The sequence below is a fragment of the Sander lucioperca genome, chromosome 11, assembly GCF_008315115.2.
Source record: "Sander lucioperca isolate FBNREF2018 chromosome 11, SLUC_FBN_1.2, whole genome shotgun sequence".
In the NCBI taxonomy this organism is placed as follows: Eukaryota; Metazoa; Chordata; class Actinopteri; order Perciformes; family Percidae; genus Sander; species Sander lucioperca.
Genome location: NC_050183.1, coordinates 27,571,136 through 27,595,397, shown reverse-complemented (window position 1 = coordinate 27,595,397; position 24,262 = coordinate 27,571,136). Strand labels below are relative to the sequence as shown.

Sequence of the window (24,262 nt, the reverse complement as noted above, 5' to 3'; positions counted from 1 at the left end):
TGCATTATAATTTTAATAGAGAAACATCCAACATCCAAAGCTTTTAGTGCAGCTCTAAGAGTTGGAGCATTCTTCATAAGCAGAACAATGTGGAGGTCTACGTGAATGCTGGAATTCCACGGTTCTTATGAGTCCCAGTGCAGTTTTGAGCAGAGTACGGGTCTTTTCAGTAGGCATGGGCAGAGACATTACAGTGCTGCAGGTATCCTGATAGAAAATGTGACTCAGCGATCCGAATCAGACATGAGCCTGGACAGGTGGTAGAAAATCACAGCTGTCGGGCGCCCGGATAGCTCAGTTGGTAGAGCGGCCGCCCATATATAGAGGTTTACTCGACGCAGCGGGCCCGGGTTCGACTCTGACCTGCAGCCCTTTGCTGCATGTCATTCCCCCTCTCTCTCCCCTTTCATTTCTTCAGCTGTCCTGTCAATAAAGGCCTAAAAATGGCCAAAAAATAATCTTTAAAAAAAAAAGAAAATCACAGCTGTCAGCTTCCTGGTCATCTTGTCTGTGGTTCAGATGACACACTATTATGTTAGGGTAAACAATATACACAATAATACGTTATATTGTTACACTATTCTGCACAATTTCATTTCTCAATGTTGCAGCACACATATACCCCAGTGGGATAAAGTATGACCAGTGCCCTAAGGGTGCTGTTTATCATTTTGCGTTATATTCACATGTTTTTAATTATACATATCTGCCCAACTGCTGGCTAGAAATGCTAATGAAAGCTATAAATATTCAGTGTGCACAGCTGTTCAAGAAAAGGGCAGCTTTTGAATGTGTCAAGTACCAAATGCTGAGTCAACTTAGTTTCAGTTGCTTTTTTCATCGTTGAAGGAAAATGAAAGACGAGTGTATCCGGGGGAATTTACTTATTTTAGGGGGGTTGTGTGCATTATGTATTTGTAGACTATTTTGCTGTTTTAAACCAAGATCTGGTGAGGAATCTTTATGTGGCTGCAAACGACTCCTGCTTGGGGTGTTTACATAAGAGGCTGTCTAAGTTGTTGGATTTCTTAGGATCAGACTAGCTTGTGAGGTCCAAAAGGGTGCTTATATAATCCATCAAAATGTTATTCACGATTCAGTGCATCTTAGTGCTTAAGTGACCAGGGGCAAGATGACTACCATGCATTAGGGGTGTAACGGTACGCAAAAATCACGGTTCGGTACGTACCTCGGTTTTAAAGTCACGGTTCGGTTCATTTTCGGTACAGTAAGGGAAAGAAATGCAAACATTAAACTGCAGGTTGTTTATTACTGTAAAAACACTTTTTAATAAAATATAATAAATAAAATATATATAAAATAAAAAAGAATAAGAAAAATACTGCTGCAAAGTTCTCCACTAAATAAAATACTCTGTCTCAAACCAATATCACATAATAAAATATAATGAAAAATATAAATAAATAACTATGGATTACAGAGCAGCATTATCAATCCCAGCTTGTCAACAACCGAGTATGGTCGTAGATCAGCTGCTATAAAAACACCAATTGCTTTCGTTATTGCGTTGGCCCGATCGGAATTACCAGCAAAGGTCTGTTTAAATGCCAACGGGAGCTGCGTTTGAATTACGGTCGTTTTTTTCCTTGTAGTAGTGATGTTCACACTCGCGTGATGCCTTTTCAAGTGCGTTAGCAACGTCGGCACACTGCTTTCGTCTTATCGACTAGTCTTTGTCCGTTGACGTATTTCACTGGGAAACCGAAGTGTTCCCAAACAGGAGACCTTAATGATATGGGTGGCTCTTCATGCTCCGGCTTGTCCGTACTGTCTATGGGCATTGACATTGTCTGCCATGACGCTAGCTAGCGAGAGGCTGGGCTAAAGCGTGCCGTGTATGTTGTTGTACAGCACGCGGTGTGTGATTTTTATTTTTTTCCCCCAAACCACTTCAGCGGAAATCCCGCCCTGCAGTCGATTTCATTGGTTTAGGTTACAGTGACGGCGGGTAGGTTTAGAGATCAGTGTTTGGTGTAGGCAATCTGTACAGTGATTGACATATTGACCTGACCAATGAAAACTTTAGAATCAGCTGCAGGGCGGGATTTGCGCTGAACGCGGAGACTTCCGCCACTTAATATGTTCGTGTGGAAACACGAAAATTGACCTATGTTCCGCACACAAAAGATTGCGTTCGGCCGTTCGGTGTACACGTGCACCGTACCGAAAGCCCTGTACCGAAACGGTCCGGTACGAATACACGCACCGTTACACCCCTACCATACATGTACATTAATGACTAGTACAATAGCATGCAATTCATGTCTTGGGTCACTGATGCCAGGATACAAATTATCTTTATGTTTAGCAATGTTAGATTCAAAATGTGCTGTGCTCCATACATTTGAACTCTTAATATGGGCCTGTGTGTGATACACCTGCCTGTGTATTTCAGGCAGGGCATGGCAGTACCGCCAGGGAGACTGATCCCTCAGTGCCCAGCAAAGAAGACATCCCCACCTTCGACGAGTGGAAGAAACAAGTCATGGAAGTGGAGAAGGAGAAAAGTGAGTGCATAAATTATTAAAACACACATTTAGATGCATGCACACGTATCAAAAGAGAGACACCATATGACCAACTAAGTGCAATGTTCCCATTAAGTCCAGAGGCTTGCTTCAGGGGTATTGGTCTCACAGAGCTAGATAACTCAAAGATAGCCCGATGATGTTAATCTCACTTTGTGACACAGGCCCAGGCGCAGTTTGCAGCATTGCCTCTGTAGACAAAGGAGGCCTTCACATGTCAGTTGTAATCTATATCTTATTGCTTCTTTGTCCTTGTTACTACTAGTGTTTTGTGCATTGTCTGCCTCTGTCATTTCTCTTTTGCTTCCTTCGCCGTGTTCTATTTCTGTCTATCTCACTCACATCTCCCTCTCTCTTCGCTCTTTCTGCCTGTATACACGCCATGTGCTGTGGTCAGCAGAGCGTGTGTTTATGTGTGTTGCGTAACCTCATTACTTGTTCCTCTCAGGCAATGCTCTTTTGCCAGTGTCCGTGATGGGCCTAATGCAACACGCCCTCTTTCCAGGTCAGTCTCTCCATACCTCAACCAGCGGCACCCCCCATCCAGTGAAGAAGGTCCAGAAAAACTTCAAGAATAACTATGCCTCTGTGGAGTGTGGTGCCAAGATACTCTCTGCCAACAACGAGGCCAAGGTTACACACACATCGCCTCTGTCCCCAGTTGCCTACACACAAACGCATACAGTCACACAGCTAAGGATACAGACCGTTGTATTATCATGTTGTATCAGCAGGTAGATAAAACCTGCTTTAACATCTCTTTAGTCTATTAAACATTTATGATATGAATATGAATTAAAGCTTAACCTGTGACAGATATTTAGTCTTACATGAAACAATGTCCACTGCATTTGGCTGTTAAAAAAAGGTAAATTAATAAAATCAAAAACTTGTGATGATGATGGTGGATGCTAACTGGCTCCCTCTCATTCTTCTGTCTCGTATTCAGAGCACTTCAGCTATTCTCATGGAGAACATGGACCTTTACATGCTAAATCCTTGCAGCAACAAAATATGGTGAGTGCACTGGCATACACAACTGGTACACAGTTTGTAACAGAGCCTGATTTTAGATCGGCAAGTTTCAGTATCTTTTTAATAAACATTCTCTATTTACTACTCTGCAGGTTTGTGATAGAGCTCTGTGAGCCCATTCAAGTCAAGCAGCTGGACATTGCTAACTTTGAGCTCTTCTCATCAACGCCTAAAGACTTTTTAGTTTCCATCAGTGACAGGTATACTCACTTTGTTTCTTGTATGTCCACACAGTCCCTCATAAATATATGTTCATTAAAATTGATTGACATGTTCTCAAAGGCATGCGGTGGGTGTGTGGCAATTGGGCTGTGCCGCTGGCCTCCTGTCCAATTCTTTGCTGTCAGAGTGCATCATCACCTGCAGTTAATTAACAATTGAGTAAATGGGGAGGAGGGATTGTTGCATGTATTGGCATGGTTTATTGAAGAAAAGGCAGAAGAAAACAGCTGGTACCTGTGATTTAAGTCGAGCCATTTTTATTTCTTTTTGCCCAAATCACAAACTTGCATCAAGGGGCTTCACAATCTGCACAGCCTACGACACCCTCTGTCCTTAGACCCTCAATTTGGATTTGGATAAGGAAAAACTCCCTAAAAAAATCTTAAATGGTGAAAAAATAGGAGAAACCTAAGGAATAACAACTGAGGAGTGATCCCTCTCCCTCGATACAGGCATGCAAAAATATCTTAATAATAATAGATTATAAAGATATATGAAGAATAGAACCAGGAGGATGTCAAGTAGCTTCTAGGTGTTTGAACTCTTTCAGGAAATATAGATAGGAAGGAGTAGTGGGTATCAAGTTTAGCATGTACAAAAATCTTGCAATTATCATATTTCTTAGCCGGAATCATGACTGCACATGGACTGACACTTCTAACACAATTGGTTCGATGTGAAAGTCATAATATCTATACAAAATATAAAATGCACAACATGTAGCCTTTGAAATGTCAGTTCTTATGTAATGGCATAAATGCCACTTTATCAATTATTTTATTGTTGCTAATGCTTTTTTAGTATATTTTTATTTTTTTTAAGATTATTTTTTTGGGGCTTTTCCCTTTATTACATAGAGACAGTGGATAGGCATGAAAGGGGGAGAGAGATGGGGGATGACACACAGCAAAGGGCAGCAGGTCGGAATCAAACCCGCGCCGCTGCAAAGGACTCAGCCAACATGGGGCGAACGCTCTTACTGGGTGAGCTAGAGGCCACCAGTATATTTATTTTTGAATGTGATGGGTGGGAGAATATTTTCAATGAGGGGGTCACTCATTTTAGGACATCATGAAACTAGCTGGCTCGCCTCCTCCTCAAACAGCTCCATATAAAACCATCAGGACCAGGGGCCTCATTTATAAACGCGGCGTACGCACAAAAGAAGACGTACGCCGCTCTCTACGCAAGAATCGGGATTTATAAAAAGCAAACTTGACGGGAAAATGTGCGCTCCTCCACGGACACTCTGAGCCAGGCGTACGCACAGAAACGGGGGAAATGAGAAACGGCGACCCCGACGACAGATTGATGAAACGTGTGAATCTGAGACCATTGTGTAAAACAAATTGAAATATTCCCTTTTATTGATGATGTGAAGAATTCACAAAGCCATTCTTACAATTAATATCCTGCACAAACACCTGTTTGATCCATCTGCGGTGAAAAACAGACAAAATAAAACAAGATACTTTGTAAATTCAAATGAAGATGTATATTTGTGAAAAAAAAACTCATATGTTCTGTAATTATATTGACATGTTATGGAATTTATTCTTATGAATAATACGATAAACAGGACAAATAGACCAATGCTGTTTTCGATGCCTCCGTCTGGCGGAGCACGTCGTTTTAATATGGTCATCATATACAGTATCATAGTGTTTATTTTTATGGCTTTAGATCGTTTTATTTTTGTTTTAAATATTTGTTTTTATTGTAGGTCTAAAGCATGTTTTAACCATTGTGAAAGGTGCAATAGAAAGTTTTACTAATTACATGCTTTTTGTTTGTCACAATTAGATTAATTCCTGACACCTTAAGCTTTTTAGATACAATCCAATGAATGGGTAAAGGCACGCCATGCGTAATGACGCACAATGGCTGGCTTTGCACTGTTGGAAGATGTGGCAAATGGAGACAGACAGCAAGAAGACTTGCTGGCAAACAAGGACGAGTGGCCTCAGAGCCGATTCCGACTGCCTCGAGCCGTCCTGTTGGATCTCTGTGCTGTTTTGGGCACAGCATTACAGAGGAGCACTCGGAGAAACCACGCCGTGCCGACACCTGTCCCACTTCAAGAAGGGTCAGCTCCGGCGTCCCGTGGCAGAAACACTTTCTCTGTGTAGCGCTAGGTGTTTTTTTTTTTTTTTTTGCATCAACTTTAATATCAGACCATTTCTTTTTAATTTGGGCCATGGTCCGACCTCTGAGGCTGTGGCATTAACTGCGTCTGCAACATGTTGTCACTCTACAGCTTTTTTTTGGCATTAGTAATGCCCACACTGTGCCCTCCAAATATATTTTCCTCTTTTCCACCTCTCGAACAAGAACTACAACATTGAGTGAAAGTCCTTTGCTTTGTTTTCCTCTGTGCTCATGATGTCGTTATGGATGAATATTAATTTGGGGCATTTCACTGACTATTTAAGGGCAATTATGGGTGTGACATGAAGCCGCCACAGCTGCGCCACATTTAGAGTTGATTGTGATTTATAAAGGGAATCCGGCGTAGGACGTGCGTGCGCACGGTTTTATAAATCTGAATATTTCTGCGTGTACTTGCATCCTATGTTTCGTCCGTATGCCACTTCTCTTCTCTGTACTGTATTAGCAGCTCTAACTTAATTGCTGCCAGAGCTGGTGTTGTCTGTGCTTTGGATTAAACCCTCATGGATTTATTTCCATCATCTCGCACCACAACTCATAAATTCCACCCTCTGGCGTGGAAGGACGGTCACACAGAGTACAGTGGCATTTGCACCATGCCTTTGAGGACATGTCAGATTGTGTTTTGAGCACACTGTAGCTCTCACATACGTGCAACTTACTTTTCTCTTGTTCTGTCTGCAGATATCCTACCAACAAGTGGGTAAAGCTAGGTACTTTTCATGCCCGTGATGAGCGCATAGTCCAGAGCTTCCCACTGGATGAACAGCTGTATGCTAAATATGTGAAGGTACTCCTTTTTGTATCATACTTCATTGTTGTTAATTGTTGTTATCTGCTCTTTTTTCTGTAAAGCATTTTGTAACCCTATTAAGAAAAGTGCTATAGAAATAGTTTATTATTATTATTACTATTACTGCTTTTTTCTTTTCTCTTGCTATAACATTACACTTATGTCTCGAGGTGACGAGCATTAAACAATGAATGTATTCATTCTTTAGAAAATTACAGCTTCTAGTTGATGAATATACACACACGCATTCATTCATATACAGTACGTGGGTTAAAGCTGTATTTAAAGCTCAGGGGACCCTCTTATGACTTCATGGTAAGTTAGCCATGCCATCAGCGCTGCCTGTTAACCCCTCCTTTGACAGGATGAAGAAATGTGACTCTGTGTGACTGTAAGGGCGTGTGTGTCCATGACAGAGTTTCACTTGTAAGAACTAAAGGGCAGATACACATAACTATTGGGTTGATTTATATTGGGGTGTCACAACTCCTCCAAGTGTGTTGTAGTTTGTGCCAAATGCTGCTGACAGTCAGTAAATAGAATCATCAGTGTGAGACGTTTGGATCGACTTTAACTTAAACATTTTTGACTTATTGTTTGCCTTCTGTTCTAGTCACCTACAGTAGTTCGCACTAATAGATCAATTTAAACTTTGGACTTTTTTTAACGTTTGATATTTTTCTTCCTGCACCTCTCCATCCACCCGAAAATAATTGTTGGTGTTATTAATATCTGTTTCTGTGCTTTTTCTGAGCCGTCTCTCCCCTCACACTTCTACCCACGATGTTGCTCACTAAATATTCACTGTGCAGAGAGTGGCAAGAGTGGGCGTTACGTGTGGGTGCTTACTGTGATTCATGTGCTTTATTATAAAATAATTGTGTTTTTTTTTTTTTTTTTTATTGCATAAACTGATTCTTTGTCTAGAAAGTTTGAGGGTTATCTGATTTGGTTACCACACTGATCGCAGCAGCTGAAAACTGTTAGCTCTCGTTCTGATGTTTCACATCTGTCCTGAGCTTGTCTCTGTCTGTCCCTGTGTCTTGCTTGTGCTCCTTTCTTACTGCTTTCAGTATCTTGCCTGTGGACTGTTCTAGAACAATGACTCAGCGTGTTCCAGCAGCGTGTTTGTCTTATGAGAGAGCCAGGCTGTAAGCAAATGCTGGACTTGCTTGTAGCTCGAATCAGTCTTTACTGATTTCTTTCTCTCTGTTTTATTTCCTCTCTCCTTCTGTCTTTCTCTTGCATCAGATGTTCATCAAGTACATAAAGGTTAGCACTCTTTTCTCTGTCAGAGGTTGTGATACGCTGTTAAACTCACTATTGGAATGGTCATACACTGTAATGGGTGAGCTTTGGCAGAGCATCATCTTTAATGCATGCGAAAGATGGTAAACAAGTAGAACATGCACATAAACCATATTGTCAACGCTTGGCAATTCTAGTATTTATTTGCACATAATTGGTGGATTATGGATTTACGGAGTGGGCACACATACTAATACACATATTATTGGCATTGGTACTATTGTGGATGATATTTTTTATTTCATAGTTTATCCATTTTCCTTTTTAGGTTGAACTCCTCTCCCACTTTGGATCGGAACACTTCTGTCCACTCAGTCTAATCAGGTAAGATGGCAAACGGCTCATCCCAATTCCCTTTTATAGTCTAAGACCTCGCTTTCTGATTTCCTGACTCTACATTTTCATTAAAGGTGCTCTAAGCGATGTTGGGTGACGTTACTTCTTGTTGATGTTCAAAGTATTTTCAAACAAAACGGAGGCTAGCTCGCCCCTCCCTCCTCCTCATCCCGTCCCCTCCCCGTCCCTTCTGTGCTTTCCTGAAACGGTCATGAATCCGCATTGTGGAAGTAGCCTACGTGCTAACGCTGCTGCGGTGATGGCTCAACCAACTCCTTGTCAGTTATTGGCTGGAACACTGTTTGTTATGTTTGGTGGTGCAGGTTGGCGCAGTTTGTTTTTGTTGGCGTTTGTGGAGCCTGGGCTGTTTACAGAGACTGCGTTTTTTTGCAGTGTGTTCAGGGGACAGGCAGCTAGCGGATAGTGAGGAGATGTTTGCTCTATGTGACAAAAAATGTTGTAGCCTAAAAAATGCGTGACATCGCTTAGAGCACCTTTTTAAATAATACAACGTTAAAGATCTCACACATTTCAAACCCCTGAAGTTGAGTTCCACTGCAGCTTAGCCTGGGAGGAACCATTAAGGTTACTGCTCTCAACAAGTCTTTGATTTTACACTGGTAAAAATGTACTGCACACAATGTTTGTTTTTTTTTTATCCTGAAGAAGAAGCATGACTCCAGTGTATCAGTTTACACTTTATTGTACCATAATTCCTGGACCTATGCTGCATTTTCACTATTAGATTATACAAGAAACGGACTTGATCTTTTGATCACTCTCGTATTAGTGGGTGTTTGCTGTATGCACTCATCAAATCAAAAATATGGTTATTGAGGTTGCTACACTGTTGAGGTTAATTATGAGGGGTGGAAGTAACAAACATGGATTGATAGAAAGGCAAAAATGCATCTGAATGCAGATGTTTGACATTTTATTTACTTCTGCCCAAGAAGTAACACAAGTTTGCTTGCTGTAAACGATAAATGTTAGGTGGGTGTTGTGAATGATGAATGGTAGGCTGTAACAAAGCCCAGTTCATTATCAGAGCAACACTGTTTCAAATTAAATGTCAAACAAGTTTATCAAACCACTCTCCATTTTTCAATTCACATGCATTTTTGTTACTTCCACCCCTTACAGTTACTAGTCAATGTGTTTCACCTGTTCACCTATAAGATTCACTCCAAAGTTCAAGCCCTCTCTTGTACACTCAGTTTATCTTACAAACACACAAAGGCACATGTACTGTACATACTGTACATGTCTGTCCCAGATCTGCGGGGTCATCAGGGGCTTGTTCTAAAGGAACTGCTGATGGGGTTTAAAGGGGCTGTAAAACTGTAAAACAACGAAGTTACTCGTGATCACCATTTTTACAACATTTCTGAGCTGAGCAGCATGCTTTAAAGGTGCCCTGCCACACAAAACTGTTTTTACAGGTCCATTTGTGTTTGTGTTATGTCGTGAATGTGAAAATGAACTGCTACCTCCTCTGTCAGCTCTAGCCACTGAAAAGAAATAAGCGGAGAAATCAGGCCAATTACAAAAGCTGGTCAGTCTGACGTGATGTTGCCTGAGCTCATTACTATTCATGAGCTCGCCCAGTTGCACTGGGTAAAGGATGCTGATAGCCAGGCTCTCATTGGCTAGCTGTTAGCCAATCAGAGTCAAGCAGCTTAACTCGTTGAATATTAATGAGAACTGACACAAATCTAGCTGAGTCTTCCTGCAGGCTTTCTATACCACGCTAGAATGGCTTGAAACAAGGTAGCCAAGGCATTTTTTTCACAAAAAGTGTTACAGAGTCCATGGTAGAACTTCAGACATTACCACAAAGTAATGAAATACGTGTGGCAGGGCACCTTTTAAAAAGCTGCCTTTCTCCTTAAAAATAGCCCCCTTTCTGTGTAGTAATAACAACCCTTCACCTTTTCTGTAGGTATGTTTGTTTATGTAACACTGTATGTGCGTTTGTGTTTTGTGTAGGGTGTTTGGTACCAGCATGGTGGAGGAGTATGAGGAGATAGCAGAGTCCCAGTATCCGTCAGAGAGACTGGAGTATTTAGATGAAGACTATGGTAAGATGGTGACCTGGTATGTCTTTGAATGGGAATTGTTAAAGGATATCTTGTCCAACTTCCTTTCTCAACATTTATTGCAAATTTACAATTTTACTCCACTAGGGAAGAAAATGAATGCACCTACTAACATGAACATTTTTAACCTGCTTGACCTGGCAGAAGAAAACATGTGCTGCAAATGACCGGGCTACAAAGGACCCTGATAAGAGAGTCAAGTTACATTCTTGCTCTCCAACTTAGTCACTAAGTAACATGGGCTGGAGTTAACTATTTACATCAGCTGGCCTTGTGCAGCAAAGCTTTATCGACTCAATTATTGCAACATTTTGTGATTTATTGTAAAATTCCATAAAAACACAAAACATTTATTTACGGTTTAATGTTATTCATTTTTATCGTGTGCATTTTTAAGTGGAGTCATGTATTTTGATGTAGATATAACCTGCAGTATGTCCTTTTCTTCAGACTATCCAACAGGCTACCATCCATCAGAGGACAAGGCCTCTAAAAACCTGCTTGGCTCAGCAACCAGTATGTATATGCATATACAAAGACTAATGTACAGAAAATAAGCTACAGCAACATGGTTGATGGTTGAACAGTGTGGGCGGACGGGGCGACCTCTAGCTCACCCAGTAAGAGCGTGCGCCCCATGTAGGCTGAGGCCTTTGCAACGGCCCAGGTTCGAATCCGACCTGCTGCCCTTTGCTGCGTGTCGTCCCCCATCTCTCTCCTACCTTTCCTGTCTATCCACGGTCACTCTGAAATAAAGAGAAAAAAGCCCCAAAAACATAATCTTTAAAAAAAATCCAACGGAGTTAGATATGGATTTATAGGGCAGTGTTGAATGAATTCTCAGTGTCTTAACCTACTCAGTATCACACATAGATGTAGACTTGGGTTTGGGTTGCAGGCATTTTTCAGCTTCCACTACACTTATTATTTTTTTTTTTTTAACCACACATGAACCACACATGCAGAAGCACACTGGTGCCCCTCTGTCTCCTGATTTAGCAAAGGGAGGACTGGTGCACCCCCACACACAAATGCTGTACACACAAACCTTCTGGCCTTAAACCATGAAAAACAGCAGTCCAAATTTCTTTCTCTAGACAGGCAGGCTCGGAGGGGAACTGACCAAGGCAGAATGGGGACTGAAGGAAAAGTTTGAGACAGAAAAATAGGGGTAATAATGTTGAAGCAGTTTAGAATAGCAGCGTCAGAGAGGAGAGTAAGAGGAAAAAGGAGTAACAAATGGCAAAGCCTGTGGTTTAATTGACATGTTTGGCCACATGCTGCTGCCTGTCAACGTATTTACCGGGAACCACCTGCTTTTCAAAATAACTGGTGTGTGTGTGTGTGTATTTCCTTTTTCTTCTAGATGCCATCCTAAACATGGTAAACAACATTGCTGCTAATGTGCTGGGCGGAAAGCCAGAGCTGGAGGGTGGAACAGAAACAGGAGGTACTTATCCCTCATACACTCAGTGCTTCCTCTTCCTTTTTTCCATCCTGCTTCACCTTTCATGGCCACTTCTCCCTCTTGTAAATGACCACTTTTCTGATTTTCTACCTAAGTTCTGTCCTATCATTTTATTGTTGGAACACAAATGCATAATACCACTTTGCTCTGTTTGATGGGATGCTGCAACTTAATACAATGTCTTGCGCCTTTTTGACTTGTTAGCACAGTACTGATTAAATATAATATCTTTTGAAAGCTGAAATATATGAATTCCTAAACTGTACATTTTAGGAGAAAGCCTAAAGCCTAAGCTAACCTGGAAATCCAGACCCAAATCCAAAAGATTAAGGGTCTGGCATTGAGTAATGAAAATGGCCCAACTCGAGGGGCGGCACCAAGCATGCATTTGAAAATCTCACTGCACGCAATTGGATAACACTACGACCAATCGCAACAATACACGGGGTGACGTATCCAGAGCCCCATACGCTTAGCTACCAGCGGAGCTAACTGGTAGATTAAACTGTCGTCATCTGTTTAGCTCACCTCTGGCCCGCCTACATCAGATACACCGATGTGATTGGTGCAGCTCGGCTACCAGGGCATAGTTAATGAGCATCATTACTCAATGCCAGAGTGACTCGGTGAGCAAATTCAAATTGTGCTCTCGCGAGAACTCTGGATTTCCAGGGTAAGAAATTGCAACATGCTGAGTTAATTAAAGTGAAAATGTAAAAGTAAAAGACTGCCGTTCTGCGAGCCATTTACACATTTACTGATTTCAGAGACGCTTGATACACCATAACAGAGCCCCACATTATTACTGGCATGGCTTTGCTTTTATTCTCTTTGAGCAACCACACCTTGTCACAGGGCTATATGAAGTGAAATTGCCCGGTTTATCCGTGTAAAACCGCTGATCGTTTCTGGATCAGCTTGTGAAAAAATGCTCTCGTAAAGATGCAAGAAGCATGAGTCACCCATCCAGTTTTGATGCCACTACATAAGAGCACTAGTGATCGTTTCACTGTCACTTCTGATCAGTAGTTAGTATAAAGTTTGTAGTTAGTATAAAGTTTGTTTTTATTTCATCTATTTGGACACTTAGTTTTTTCACATGAAATCTGACACTTCACACTTGAGGTGAAAAGGTTAGTTTATCAATTCGCAATAAAAGCCAATTGAAACATATTTTGCAAATAAAGATCCCAGAGCTGCTGCTTCTGCTTCTTCCGTAGACGCAACATCGTTGTGTCACATGTCCCCTAACAACCCCTCCACACAGTGTCTATGAACAGAAGAGAAGATACATAATCATTCATTACAACTACATAAATACTTTTCTTGGAAATATTGCAGAACACCAGGACTATTATACTTCACAAAGACCTTTTTAAAAATAGCATGACAATTATTCCACAAAAATGTTCAAACTGCCCCTCTTTTCTCCGTCTCTACTCCGTCTTTTCCTGCACTGTGCTTGTACTTGCACTGTTCAGCTGTCTGTTTTCTCCCTGTCTCTAACCGCCGGCATGCTCGTCTTCCAACATATTGATTACATTAACTGTTGCTAAAACTGGGTCACTTTATTTCCTCCTCTAAAGTGCGAGCAAATGCACAGCCTTGACTGTTCATGTGTATGTGAGTTGGGAGAGCCAGATGTTTATTTGGCTGTTGGCAGGAGGTCTCACACAGCCTGTCAGCAGAACTTTGGCTATCTGTATTTTTACTTCTTGGTAGAGCAGCAGAGATGAATTAAGACTGAGGGGGGGCCTATGACGCCAAGCCTGCTCCTTGCCAAAAATGACTCCTTTACTCAGCTTTTCCCCTGGGGCATCGAGTTAAAGAGAAAACTCCGCCTGACACACAGATTTCACCTTTTGCTTATGCTCCTATACAACTTCTTTTTAGATTTGCATTTCTCTCTAAAATAAAAACTAATTCTTCCGGAAAGACCAGCTTTTAAAAGCTAGAGCACTCGTTCCAAGAGTTATATAATTTGTAAATTATGAGCTGCCACAAAAAATAAGTTTCCTTTTATTGAAATGGGATTCCACAAAGTCAGCCTAACATTTATTGTCATAGGAGAAACTCTTTACAGTTTAGTTCTGATTTCCATTTTCACCCACAGAGTAGGCAGGGAAGAGTGAGAGGGTGGGAGAGAGATCCGTTCTAACTGGACTAGACTGGTTCACAGTATTTCTGACTTTCCCAAACATGGGCTTGCCAGACACCAGAAAAGGGTCTCTGTTCTACACTTTGCCTCCTACAGACTCATTGGGGAAAAAGCTGCCACTGCCAGGTTATATGGTTTTGTGCACTCTTAAACAGCAACCTGTTCTGAGTTTGTTAACTGTTGTGTGTTTTTGTAAATGCTAGGTAATACAACAGCAGAGGAGGATGAAAAGAAGGAGAGCACAGAAGTTGCATCTACACCAGCTGAAACACCAAAGGACTCTGCGGTGTAAGACCAATTAAAGACCAGTAAACCATTATGAATGTAAAGTGATTTATATATGTCACAGAAGGATGGATTCAGCTCAAATACAACTAAAGTTGGTGTTGTTTTACATCAATTTTCTTCTATAATCCTCCAACAAACACAAAAGCTCTGTTATAATGCTTCTAAATTTGTATCTGTGTCTTTCCTCCAGACTTGAGCCCACAGAGCCAGAACACACAGCAATCCAGGAGGACTCTAATGTCTCCAGTGACTCGTCCACACCTTCCCCCTCTTCACCAGACTCCCAGGAGGACAGACAGATTGTCACTCTGGTAGAAGAGGAGGAGGACGAAGAGCCCAGACAGTCTACTGTCACCCTGATGGAGGAGGAGGGAGAGGAGGAGGAAGAGAAGAGAGAGGAGGCGACGAGGAGGGAGGCAGACAGGAACCAGTGGGAGAGCCAGACCTACTGTCCTTTCTCCTCCTTCTCTTCCCTGTCTCTGTCCTGCATGGCCACCCTGCAGGAGCTCCTCCATCGCTGGTGCTCCGCCAGGCTGGCCAAGGAAAGACTGCGCAACCTTAGGCGGAGGCAGCTGCGAACTCAAACACAAACACACCCTGATGCAAACACCCCTTCCCTCACATACACACCTCCACTGATCCCTGTCCCTGATCCCACACCTGTCAAAGAAGCTCTTCCCCTCACAGAAAAAGCTCCAGAGCCTGAGGTGCCTGTTATGGGCCATGAGGGGAATGTCTTGGGTGAGATGCACACCACACATCCAAACACTCACACCCCTGAAGCACACACTCCAGAGCTCAACATCCTCCTAGAGCCTAGTAGAACAGCCACTATCCCCCCTCACAGTTTCTCAGACACCCCTAGCTCCATGACAGTGCCTACCCCCTCCCATGAGGAGAAGCTGCTTCCTCCCATCAAAGACGCAGCCCTCGACCCTGTCCCCACTCCACCCCTCCAAGCTGCCACTATACCAGAGACGCAACAGGCCAGCAGTGCCACCCCCACCCTTACTGTGAGCTCGCTCCCACAGCCTTTGGCCTCCGAGACAGCCTCTCCTGGTATTGTAATTCCTCCTGTCAAGGAGCAGCCTGTTCAGCCTCTTCCCACTGCATCAAGGCCTGAAGATCTTCTCCCCCCACCCACTGAACTGCCAGCAGCTCTCCCACTGACTGATACCGACGCATTAAAGTCAGGCACAGACAGTGGGGACTCGCAGAGACACAATGTCCAGACTTCTCAGACTCACGGGGAGCAGGGGGACTCGCTCACTCTCACCGGAGAGCCCCATCGGGTGGAAGACACCGTGGACGAAGACCTGTTGAGCACTATTGGAAATGGGAACGTCCACCGGACAGCTACAGACTTCTACGCAGAGCTGCAGAATGGAGATTATAATGGTGGAGCGATGACCGGGAACGGCATGTTGAACGGGGGAGCAGTGCACGGCTCCAGCCAGAAGGAGAGTGTGTTCATGAGGCTGAACAACCGGATCAAAGCCCTGGAGATGAACATGAGTCTGTCCAGCAGATACCTGGAGGAGCTCAGTCAGAGGTAAACCGATAGCCCTTCTTTCAAGTTTATGTTTTGGATTGCATATTAGATTTATATGACCAGTGCTGTCATACTACGAATTCCAAACTATGGAAGGGTTCCTTACAGGATGTCATTTTTGCATTTGTGTTGCTCAGATACCGTAAACAGATGGAAGAGATGCAGAGAGCGTTCAATAAGACCATTATCAAACTGCAGAACACCTCCCGCATTGCTGAGGAGCAGGTCAGTTTACACGAAGGCAATACGAGCAAGAGAAGTAGAAGCATAACAGAAAGTAGTTGTGTGTGTTTGTCTGATAGTATGAGTAACTCTTTTTTTTATTTTTTATTTTTTTTTTTTACGGCTTTTCAGGACCAGAGGCAAACAGAATCCATCCAGGTCCTGCAGAGCCAGCTGGAGAACGTCACTAAACTGATGCTCAATCTCACCGCTACTGTCAGCCAGCTGCAGAGAGAGGTAACGTACCTGTATCTATTGCATTGCCTGCTGCTAACATAGTGCTCAAGCCACCTACACGTGATCAGAGGTAAAACCGCAGAGCATATTGCAGCCACAGAGGCAAAGCACTGCGCAGGTAGCGCTTTGAAAGGTCAGCAGCAACGAGGTCAAAGTTGAAATCATTTGAACTTTGAGCGCAACGCTCAGCACAATTTTGAGCGGTGCGCTACTCCAAGGGCAGCACCTTTTTCCGATTTTGTACATATTTTTATCCGTTTATCATATTCGTTTTGAGAGTTTAAGCTCTACCCATGCCAAACACCAACCAACAAAAGTCAGAAACGTGTTAGGTTTCCAGCTTGGAATGCAACAATGTGTTTTATGTCATACTGAAATGGAGCAGACCACATGGAAATGGGGCTGCACAGCACATTTGTGAAGTTGAACAGGGAAATGCTGAAAAGATGATAGTTGAAAGAACATGGACTAATTATACTAATTGTAGCACATATGTGCCGCGCAATGTGTTGGCTTCCAGGACTAATAGCTGACTAGTTGGTAGCATGACAAATCAGTGATGCAATTAGACATTGTAGCATATCTGAATACCCTATCTACCATTACAAGTGAAGAAGTCAGGAGAGAGATTAAAGCCGATTCTTTAAGAGAAAATCTCAGGTTATTGGTAAAAATGAACTCACTGATTAATTTGAGTGATAGTTGAAGTGTTGAAAAGAAGAATTAATTCCTGAAAAACATAGTAAGTTGACCTGGAGGTATGTTTTGTTTGTTTTTAGGCAAACTACAGTTTCCAAGGTCAAGAATGATGAAAGAATGATGCATTCACATACATATATACACTACCGGTCAAAAGTTTGGGGTCACTTAGAAATTTCCATTCCACTCCATTATAGACAGACACATTATCAGATGCATTGTTTTTTTTTAATCAGGACATCAGTTTTCAGATTACATTATGTGCTTACATAATTGCAAAAGAGTTCTTGACTGTTGTAGAAAGAAGTGGCTGAAGAAACACTTGAAATCCATGCTTCTGGTCTAAACGTCATACCCAAATTAAAAGTGGTACAGCTCCCATATACTCTGACACTCTGGGGTGTGCCTGATATCACTGGAAAGGTGATTGATGTGGGTGTGTTTGTGTATTTGAGAAGTGTTGTATTTTGTAGTTTTTGGGCTTTTTTTCTTTGCACTTTTCAAATGGAAATAAAAAAAACGACTGTAGAAATAAATTCATATGAAATCCATTTTTGAGCTAATGCCCTGTGTTGTCTGTCACCTGTCAGATGTGTTTACAGCAGTGTATTCTAATCGTTTTACAGATGTATGACTTGGACGGAAATAAAAAACCTCCATTCTAGCCTCTGTAACTCTGTGTCAGTAAGGCCTAGAATCACCCTGACACTTGGAACAAAAACGTAAGAGTGTTACCTTTCCAATGATATCAGGCACACCCCAGAGTGTCAAAGTATATGGGAGCTGTACCACTTTTAATTTGGGTATGACGTTTAGACCAAAAAGCATGGAATTTCAAGTGTTTCTTCAGCCACTTCTGTTTACAACAGTCGAGAACCCTTTTGCAATTATGTAAACACATAATGTAATCTGAAAACTGCTGCCCTGGTTAAAAAAACAATGCAACTGATCTCAGCTGGTATTCTGTCTATAATGGAGTGGAATGGACATTTCTAAGTGACCCCAAACTTTTGACCGGTAGTGTATAAACACATACATACATACATACATACATACATACATACATACATACATACATACATACATACATATCCTATGAATGGTACTGTGGCGTGTACCCAGTTTTGATTTTAGGTCTTTGCAGTAAGACCTCACTTTAGGACTCAGTGTAAAATAAACAATCTGCTACTAACTAACTCATTTAATATTTAATTCATACATACAGTACATCTTAATGTGAAGCAAGTCATTAATATGCAAGTGTTGAAAAGTGTGATGTTTTAAATGGATGGGATTTTCAGACTTGTGCAACATTTCACTGTTGGACATTTCCTCTGCAGGTATCGGACCGCCAGAGCTACCTGGTGGTCTCTCTGGTTCTGTGTCTGTCTCTGGGCCTCCTGCTGTGTCTGCAGTGCTGCCGCAGCTCCTCTCCCTCTCCAAACACCAACGCTGCTACCCTTATCAAGAGCAACCACTACCCCAGCCCCAAGAGGTCTGTCTCTCACACACACACACACACACACACACACACACACACACACACACACACACACACATATACTCACAAACTCCCACTACATATAAATAGGACATTTTGCTTCTGTAGGCTTGGCTTCTAATTCACAGTTAGTTATTTATAATAGTATTGTTCTACCATTCTCATATCTGTCATTGTGATCCCTTACACCCAGTCATATGCTGCTGCTTTTGAATAGAACATATTGCATCACTTCCTTACTTCACTTGTGATCTGCTTGCCTAAGGCTGTCACTCCGGTCCTGCCACTAACTGTAGAAAGCTGGAGGAGTGACAATGTAAACAACACAAATGTCAAACTCATTTTTCTTGTCAGATGCTTCTCCTCCTATGATGACATGAGCCTAAAGCGCAGGGTCGCCTGTCCACTTGTTCGCTCCAAGTCATTTCACTTGTCCTCTACAGAAGGTAAGAGCCCCCTCTCCTAAACACACACACACACACACACTGTACTCAAGTCTCTCCTCAAACCTGCCCTCTCCTCTCTGTTTTTCTGTTGTTTCTCTCTCTTTTTTTGTCATTGAAACATAAGCAACATTGAGGCTTGATGCTACAGTCATAGCTCATTGCAAATATCATATTCTCGCTGCTGTAGACCTTTTTCCCGGCTAGTTGCGTCAGACTGTCCACATCCAAGTACTATCCTAATCTTTCTTCATTCTTTCTGTCTTTCCAAATCTCATTCGGGCTATTTCTCTGCTGTTTCCTCTCACACATGTTGCCATGCTTAGTGGCTGCTATCCCTGGTGTTGCCAGTACCTCGAGCAACACAAGCCCACAGGGAGAGGCTGGTGCAAGCAATGAAAGAATGAAGTCTTTGACTCATGAAACCTAAAACTCCCCCTGCTGTTCATTATCCCTCAACAAGTGTGTGTGTGTGTGTGTGTGTGTGTGTGTGTATTCTTGTTTAACTATATTTGTGGGGTCCAAAAACTGGGAATACAGTATACTTGTGGGGTCCGGACAGCTTTGTGGGGCCAAAATGCTGGACCCCTCAACTTTAAAGGTCTGTTTGAGGGTTAAGACTTGGTTTTAGGATTAGGGTTAGAATTAGGTTATGGTTAGGGTGAGGGTAAGGGTTAAGGTTAGGCATTTAGTTGTGATGGTTAGGGTAAGGGGCTAGGGAATGCATTATGTCAATGATGGGTCCCCACCAAGATAGTGAAACGCACGTGTGTGTGTGTGTGTGTGTGTGTGTGTGTGTGTGTGTGTGTGTGTGTGTGCCCTTGAGGCTGAAGGCTGTCATTGCCAGCTTTTGCCCACATGCTGGCTTAAGGAGTGTAATTATAGAGCATGATGCTTTGCTGACTCATGATAGACATTTGCAAGTAGTAATTGATAATAAAATGACACATTTCTGTGATTTTTATTTTTTTTAGCTTAACCCGAGTTTTAGTCAAATTACTCGTTATCTTCTGTACAGACATTAAGTCATGATTGTTAAATTGATTTTTGCCATTGCATCTTTAATACAACTACTTGCAAGGTCACTTCATGCTTGTTACATGTATGTATTCCTGTTTGCCATTCCATCATTAACCTGGCCCCTCTCTCCCCTCCCCAGTAGGTCCAGATGACTTGTACATTGTAGAACCTCTAAGGTTTTCTCCAGAGAAAAAGGTACAGTGTCTGTTCCAACTGCTGCTGTTGGCTGTGACGGCCACCTTACTTTTAAGTGCTGTGTGTTTTCTAGTGTCAAGTCTGTCTGTACAATAAGTGTGCTAGAGCAGTGAAAGGCATCTTCGTCAGTCACGGATTCCTGAGCTCAGTGGAGTAGCCGAGATAAGGGAGCAGCTGAAGAGTGTTAAGATTCAGCCCACTCCAAATGCCTGTTAACCACTTCTGTGCGGACACTTTTGGGCATGTCATCTGATTTTTGAAAAACAGATTTCGATGCAAGTCCCTCAAAAATGAAAACGCATCACACACAACTCTTATCCTGTGAAACATTTGGTGATGCAAGTAAAGCGTGGTGTACTGTGGACTTGTATCACAGCACAGCACTGAGCAGTTATAAACACTTTTAAGATAAGTCGTTTTGATCATATTTGTGTCTCCTATATTCCATCATTCCCTATGAAACTTTCCCACCCTTCTTTGATCCATTTGTATGACCTCGGTGTCTAGCGCAGAAGTGGTTAATATGACTTTACATTATTAGATGTATCTTGTCATTCTCTGAAGTGTTTCTTTTTATTTTATTTTTTTATCATTCGCTCCTCCTGTCTTGTGTTTTTCCTGTAGAAAAAGCGCTGCAAGACAAAGTCGTCGGACAAGGTTGAGATTCTGAAGCCAGCCGATCCCTCTGCTCCACTCACAAACGGGGATCTAAACTGCAACGGCTTCCACCCATGCCTCCCTGCGCCACCACAAGCACCACCACCACCATCACCTCCTCCGCTTCCTCCTCCTCCTCCTTCTCTCCCACCGCCTCCCCCTCCCTCTGCAGAGGAGGTATCATCCCTGCCCACTTGCGCTTCCAAGGAGTTCCCCTCAGAGACTAGCAGCTGCAGCTCGTCCACCCACTCTGAGGAGTCCTACACAAGCCGTCTCCCACCTCCCTCTCCCGTGTTCCCCTCCGCCGGCCTGTGCAACGGACACGGCCCATCTTTCTCCCTCCATCAGTCTCCCACCAAGTCCCGCCAGGAGAAGCGTTCGATGAAGCGGCGGAAGTCGCGGCAGACGGAGCTGCAGTTCCCTACCATGCGGCGGGGGAGCCTGGGTTCTCTGCCCAGCCTGCAGCAGCTTATAAAGGGAAACAAGGAGATCAGTGTCGGGACCATCGGGGTGACAGCAGTCACCGGACATGTCTGAATACTCTTACTTTTACACGACTTTCTATTAACAACCATATATACACACACACACACACACTATATGGTAGCAGACTTGTGAGGAGATGAGGTCTTACTGCATCCAAAAGAACCACATTTCCCATGAGCACCCAGGCACACCGTGGAACTGAAGTGGCTGGGGCAGCAGTAGCTCCACATCATCCAGTTCCTTATCCACTCCTGTCAAAGAGCTGTTCACGGTTATGTGCCTTTATATCTGTTCTCGACCTTTTTAATGCTAAAGCAAATGTGACAAGTGAAACATTATTACAAGTCAAATCCATTGAAGTGCGTTGAAGATGTTTGTTTTTTTTCATTTTTTTTCTACTGGATAAGCACATTGTCCCATGACAGTTGAGCACCAGTAAGTGTTTATCCCCACTCTGAGCACAGTGAGGAGAGGTGCTGGCCTCAACTCTACGTTCCTTTACCTAAGTGGGCATCAAGAAGTATTAAGGCTGCTCTTTTGGATGAAATGTATCGTGAGAAAACTGTGGAGCATGACAAACTACTTCTATATCACCTTCTGTCTTTCATTGCCATCATGTTATCCTTTCTGTCTTTGTACTGCATCCTAACACGACTGCAGGTGTTTGTATGGGACCAGAGTGTTCAACTTCCATTGTTTCTTTTCCTCTGTCTCTTGTCAGTCTGTTCCAAATCAACCATCAGAGCTGAATGAAGAACAGACTTTTACATGTCCGAATGTGTCAGTCCTCTCAGTTTAGTGTCCCATTTAACCCCATATTACAAATACAATTGCAGCAGTCTGTAGATCCTACTAATTCACAATGAATTGTTCTGTGAACTGTCGCTACCCGGTTAGTTTGGGCTGGGCCCAAAGAGCTTGCTCCCACACCGAATAAAGAGAAATTGCACTGTTACAGGAAATATTGTGACTGTGGGGAACAGGCTAAAGGCAAGCCATGGGTTTTTTATTGTCTTTTTTTTTTCACGTATATTTTATTGTTTCTTTTATCCACTACTGAGCCATGCTCCTCTCTTATCATTGCTCGTGTGGTTTGTTTGAATCGTCACATAAGTATGGATGCATAAGTTTGCTGTTTAGGGCACAATGTACTGTAGGAGCACATTGTGCAAAACTGAATGTTTACACTTCCGTCACATACACACACACACACAAACACACTCACTCGCACTTAACTCGCACTTACTGGCACCCTGCAGCCTAGTCTGACAGACCAGTTTTATTTATCTATTTATTTATTCAAATGCCTGCAGATTTTTCTAACCTAACTTTGTTGCCCGTCTCCCAATCATGCAGTGCCAAAGCAGTTTATCCATGACAGTATCTTCCATAAATAAAATATTACAGTGCAATCCACTCCACCACACTGACACATAGCCATGGTGGATGGCTCGACCTCGGACATGTTTTTTTTTTTTTTTTTTTTTTTAAGCTTTTTCTCTGACATTATGGCAGCCCCTAACTCTGTTTGCCTCTGCCTGAAATTTCTGACCAATATGATAGCAGTCACATATCCTGCAGCAGCAACAAGATGAAGTATTGATTTAGAAAACTACAGGCTTCTTAGGATCCTCACACTGCTGCTTTTGTATTATGTTGAGAGCAGCTGGGTGGTAGAACATAGTGGAAAGGGTCAATCTGAATGTTAATTATTGTCTTGTCTTCTATGTGGTCATTAATTTCAGGATCTTTGTCGGATCGCTAGCCAACCCATTTTAACTCGCCCCGTTCATGATTACATGACTGACCTACGTTAACGTTCAGTTCAATGTTTAAACGGCGTAGTTTTAAGTAATAAAATGTATATTTTTCTTTATGTATGCAGTTTCTGACTGGCTCTGTGTGGTTGCATTTGGGTACATTCTGACAGAGAACTTTCTTCTTACTCTAGTCTCCCAAAAGAGCGTCATTACCTCTCCTGACCAGCTTCTATTGCTCCTCTTTCTCTTTACATATCGTTAACCCTCCCATTGCACGACTTATTGTGACTGTGAAGAAAAGTTTTTATATGCCTGCTTTATTAGCCACTCTAACAGGTTCCCATTGGGAGCTTGAAACGCTACAATGACTATACATGCTTGCTTTCTAGCTGATCTGTGCATCCTCACTCTCATTGTACACTATTGTCTTTTATTCACTTGTCATTGCTCTTTGACTTTGTGTTCGCCCCCCACCTTGATTGATACTTGTGGTTTGTGAGGAGATGAATATGAATTGTTGAATAAAGGGAACGCAGCAAAGATGGGTAAATTTGGAACACTATTAATGTGATTCTGTATGTTCCAAAAGCTGAGCAAATCATGAGTTTTGTTTTTTTTTACCCTTTTTGAATGTGTATGATCTTATGTTTGTGTGCGTGTGTAAACCTCATGTATGCGTGTGTGTGTGTGTGTCTGTGTTATGAGAAAGACTACTTTTGAAACTGCTTATCCTGTAACACAGCGAATGAGGAGAATGCCCTCGGCGAGAAATTTTAGGAGCTCAGTGAGCACTTTGTATGACTCTTCATGCCTTTTTGTTTTTCTACCTTAATATGTCAAGTGCTATCTTTTCTTTCTCTCTCTCTCTCTATCCCTCCCTCTCTTTCTCTCTGTGATTATTCTGAAGAGTGGCACAGTATTTTTGTGCAGGAGTGAGTTACTACAAAACATGTAGTGCCATTAGAAACTGTGAATTTCTAAATAAAATCTTTTTTTTTTGTTGTCTTTCACTTTGTCTTTGGCTTTTATTGCAGGTGACTTCATACTTGTTTGTCAATCTTGAAT

At 42.4% G+C, this 24,262-nt stretch overlaps 1 protein-coding gene across 6 annotated transcripts in view; it reads left to right on the top strand.

Annotated features, from left to right (window-relative positions):
• suco (SUN domain containing ossification factor) overlaps positions 1–24,211 on the top strand; it is a 59,274-nt gene extending 35,063 nt beyond the window's left edge. For 2 of the 6 annotated variants that reach the window (XM_031311613.2, XM_031311610.2), the window contains 18 exons: positions 2,417–2,528; positions 3,055–3,182; positions 3,499–3,566; positions 3,677–3,784; positions 6,660–6,765; positions 8,020–8,040; positions 8,345–8,400; positions 10,402–10,493; positions 10,962–11,027; positions 11,878–11,961; positions 14,341–14,425; positions 14,616–15,977; positions 16,115–16,202; positions 16,332–16,436; positions 18,476–18,630; positions 18,991–19,082; positions 20,239–20,294; positions 20,919–24,211. In XM_031311613.2, the coding sequence (XP_031167473.1) occupies positions 2,417–2,528; positions 3,055–3,182; positions 3,499–3,566; positions 3,677–3,784; positions 6,660–6,765; positions 8,020–8,040; positions 8,345–8,400; positions 10,402–10,493; positions 10,962–11,027; positions 11,878–11,961; positions 14,341–14,425; positions 14,616–15,977; positions 16,115–16,202; positions 16,332–16,436; positions 18,476–18,630; positions 18,991–19,082; positions 20,239–20,294; positions 20,919–21,488 (3,354 nt within the window). In that variant the 3' untranslated portion in view covers positions 21,489–24,211. The remainder of the gene's footprint in view (positions 1–2,416; positions 2,529–3,054; positions 3,183–3,498; positions 3,567–3,676; positions 3,785–6,659; positions 6,766–8,019; positions 8,041–8,344; positions 8,401–10,401; positions 10,494–10,961; positions 11,028–11,877; positions 11,962–14,340; positions 14,426–14,615; positions 15,978–16,114; positions 16,203–16,331; positions 16,437–18,475; positions 18,631–18,990; positions 19,083–20,238; positions 20,295–20,918) is intronic. The other 4 variants (XM_031311611.2, XM_036007312.1, XM_031311612.2 and 1 more) reach the window with 4 other exon arrangements.
• Positions 24,212–24,262: the final 51 nt, after the last annotated feature.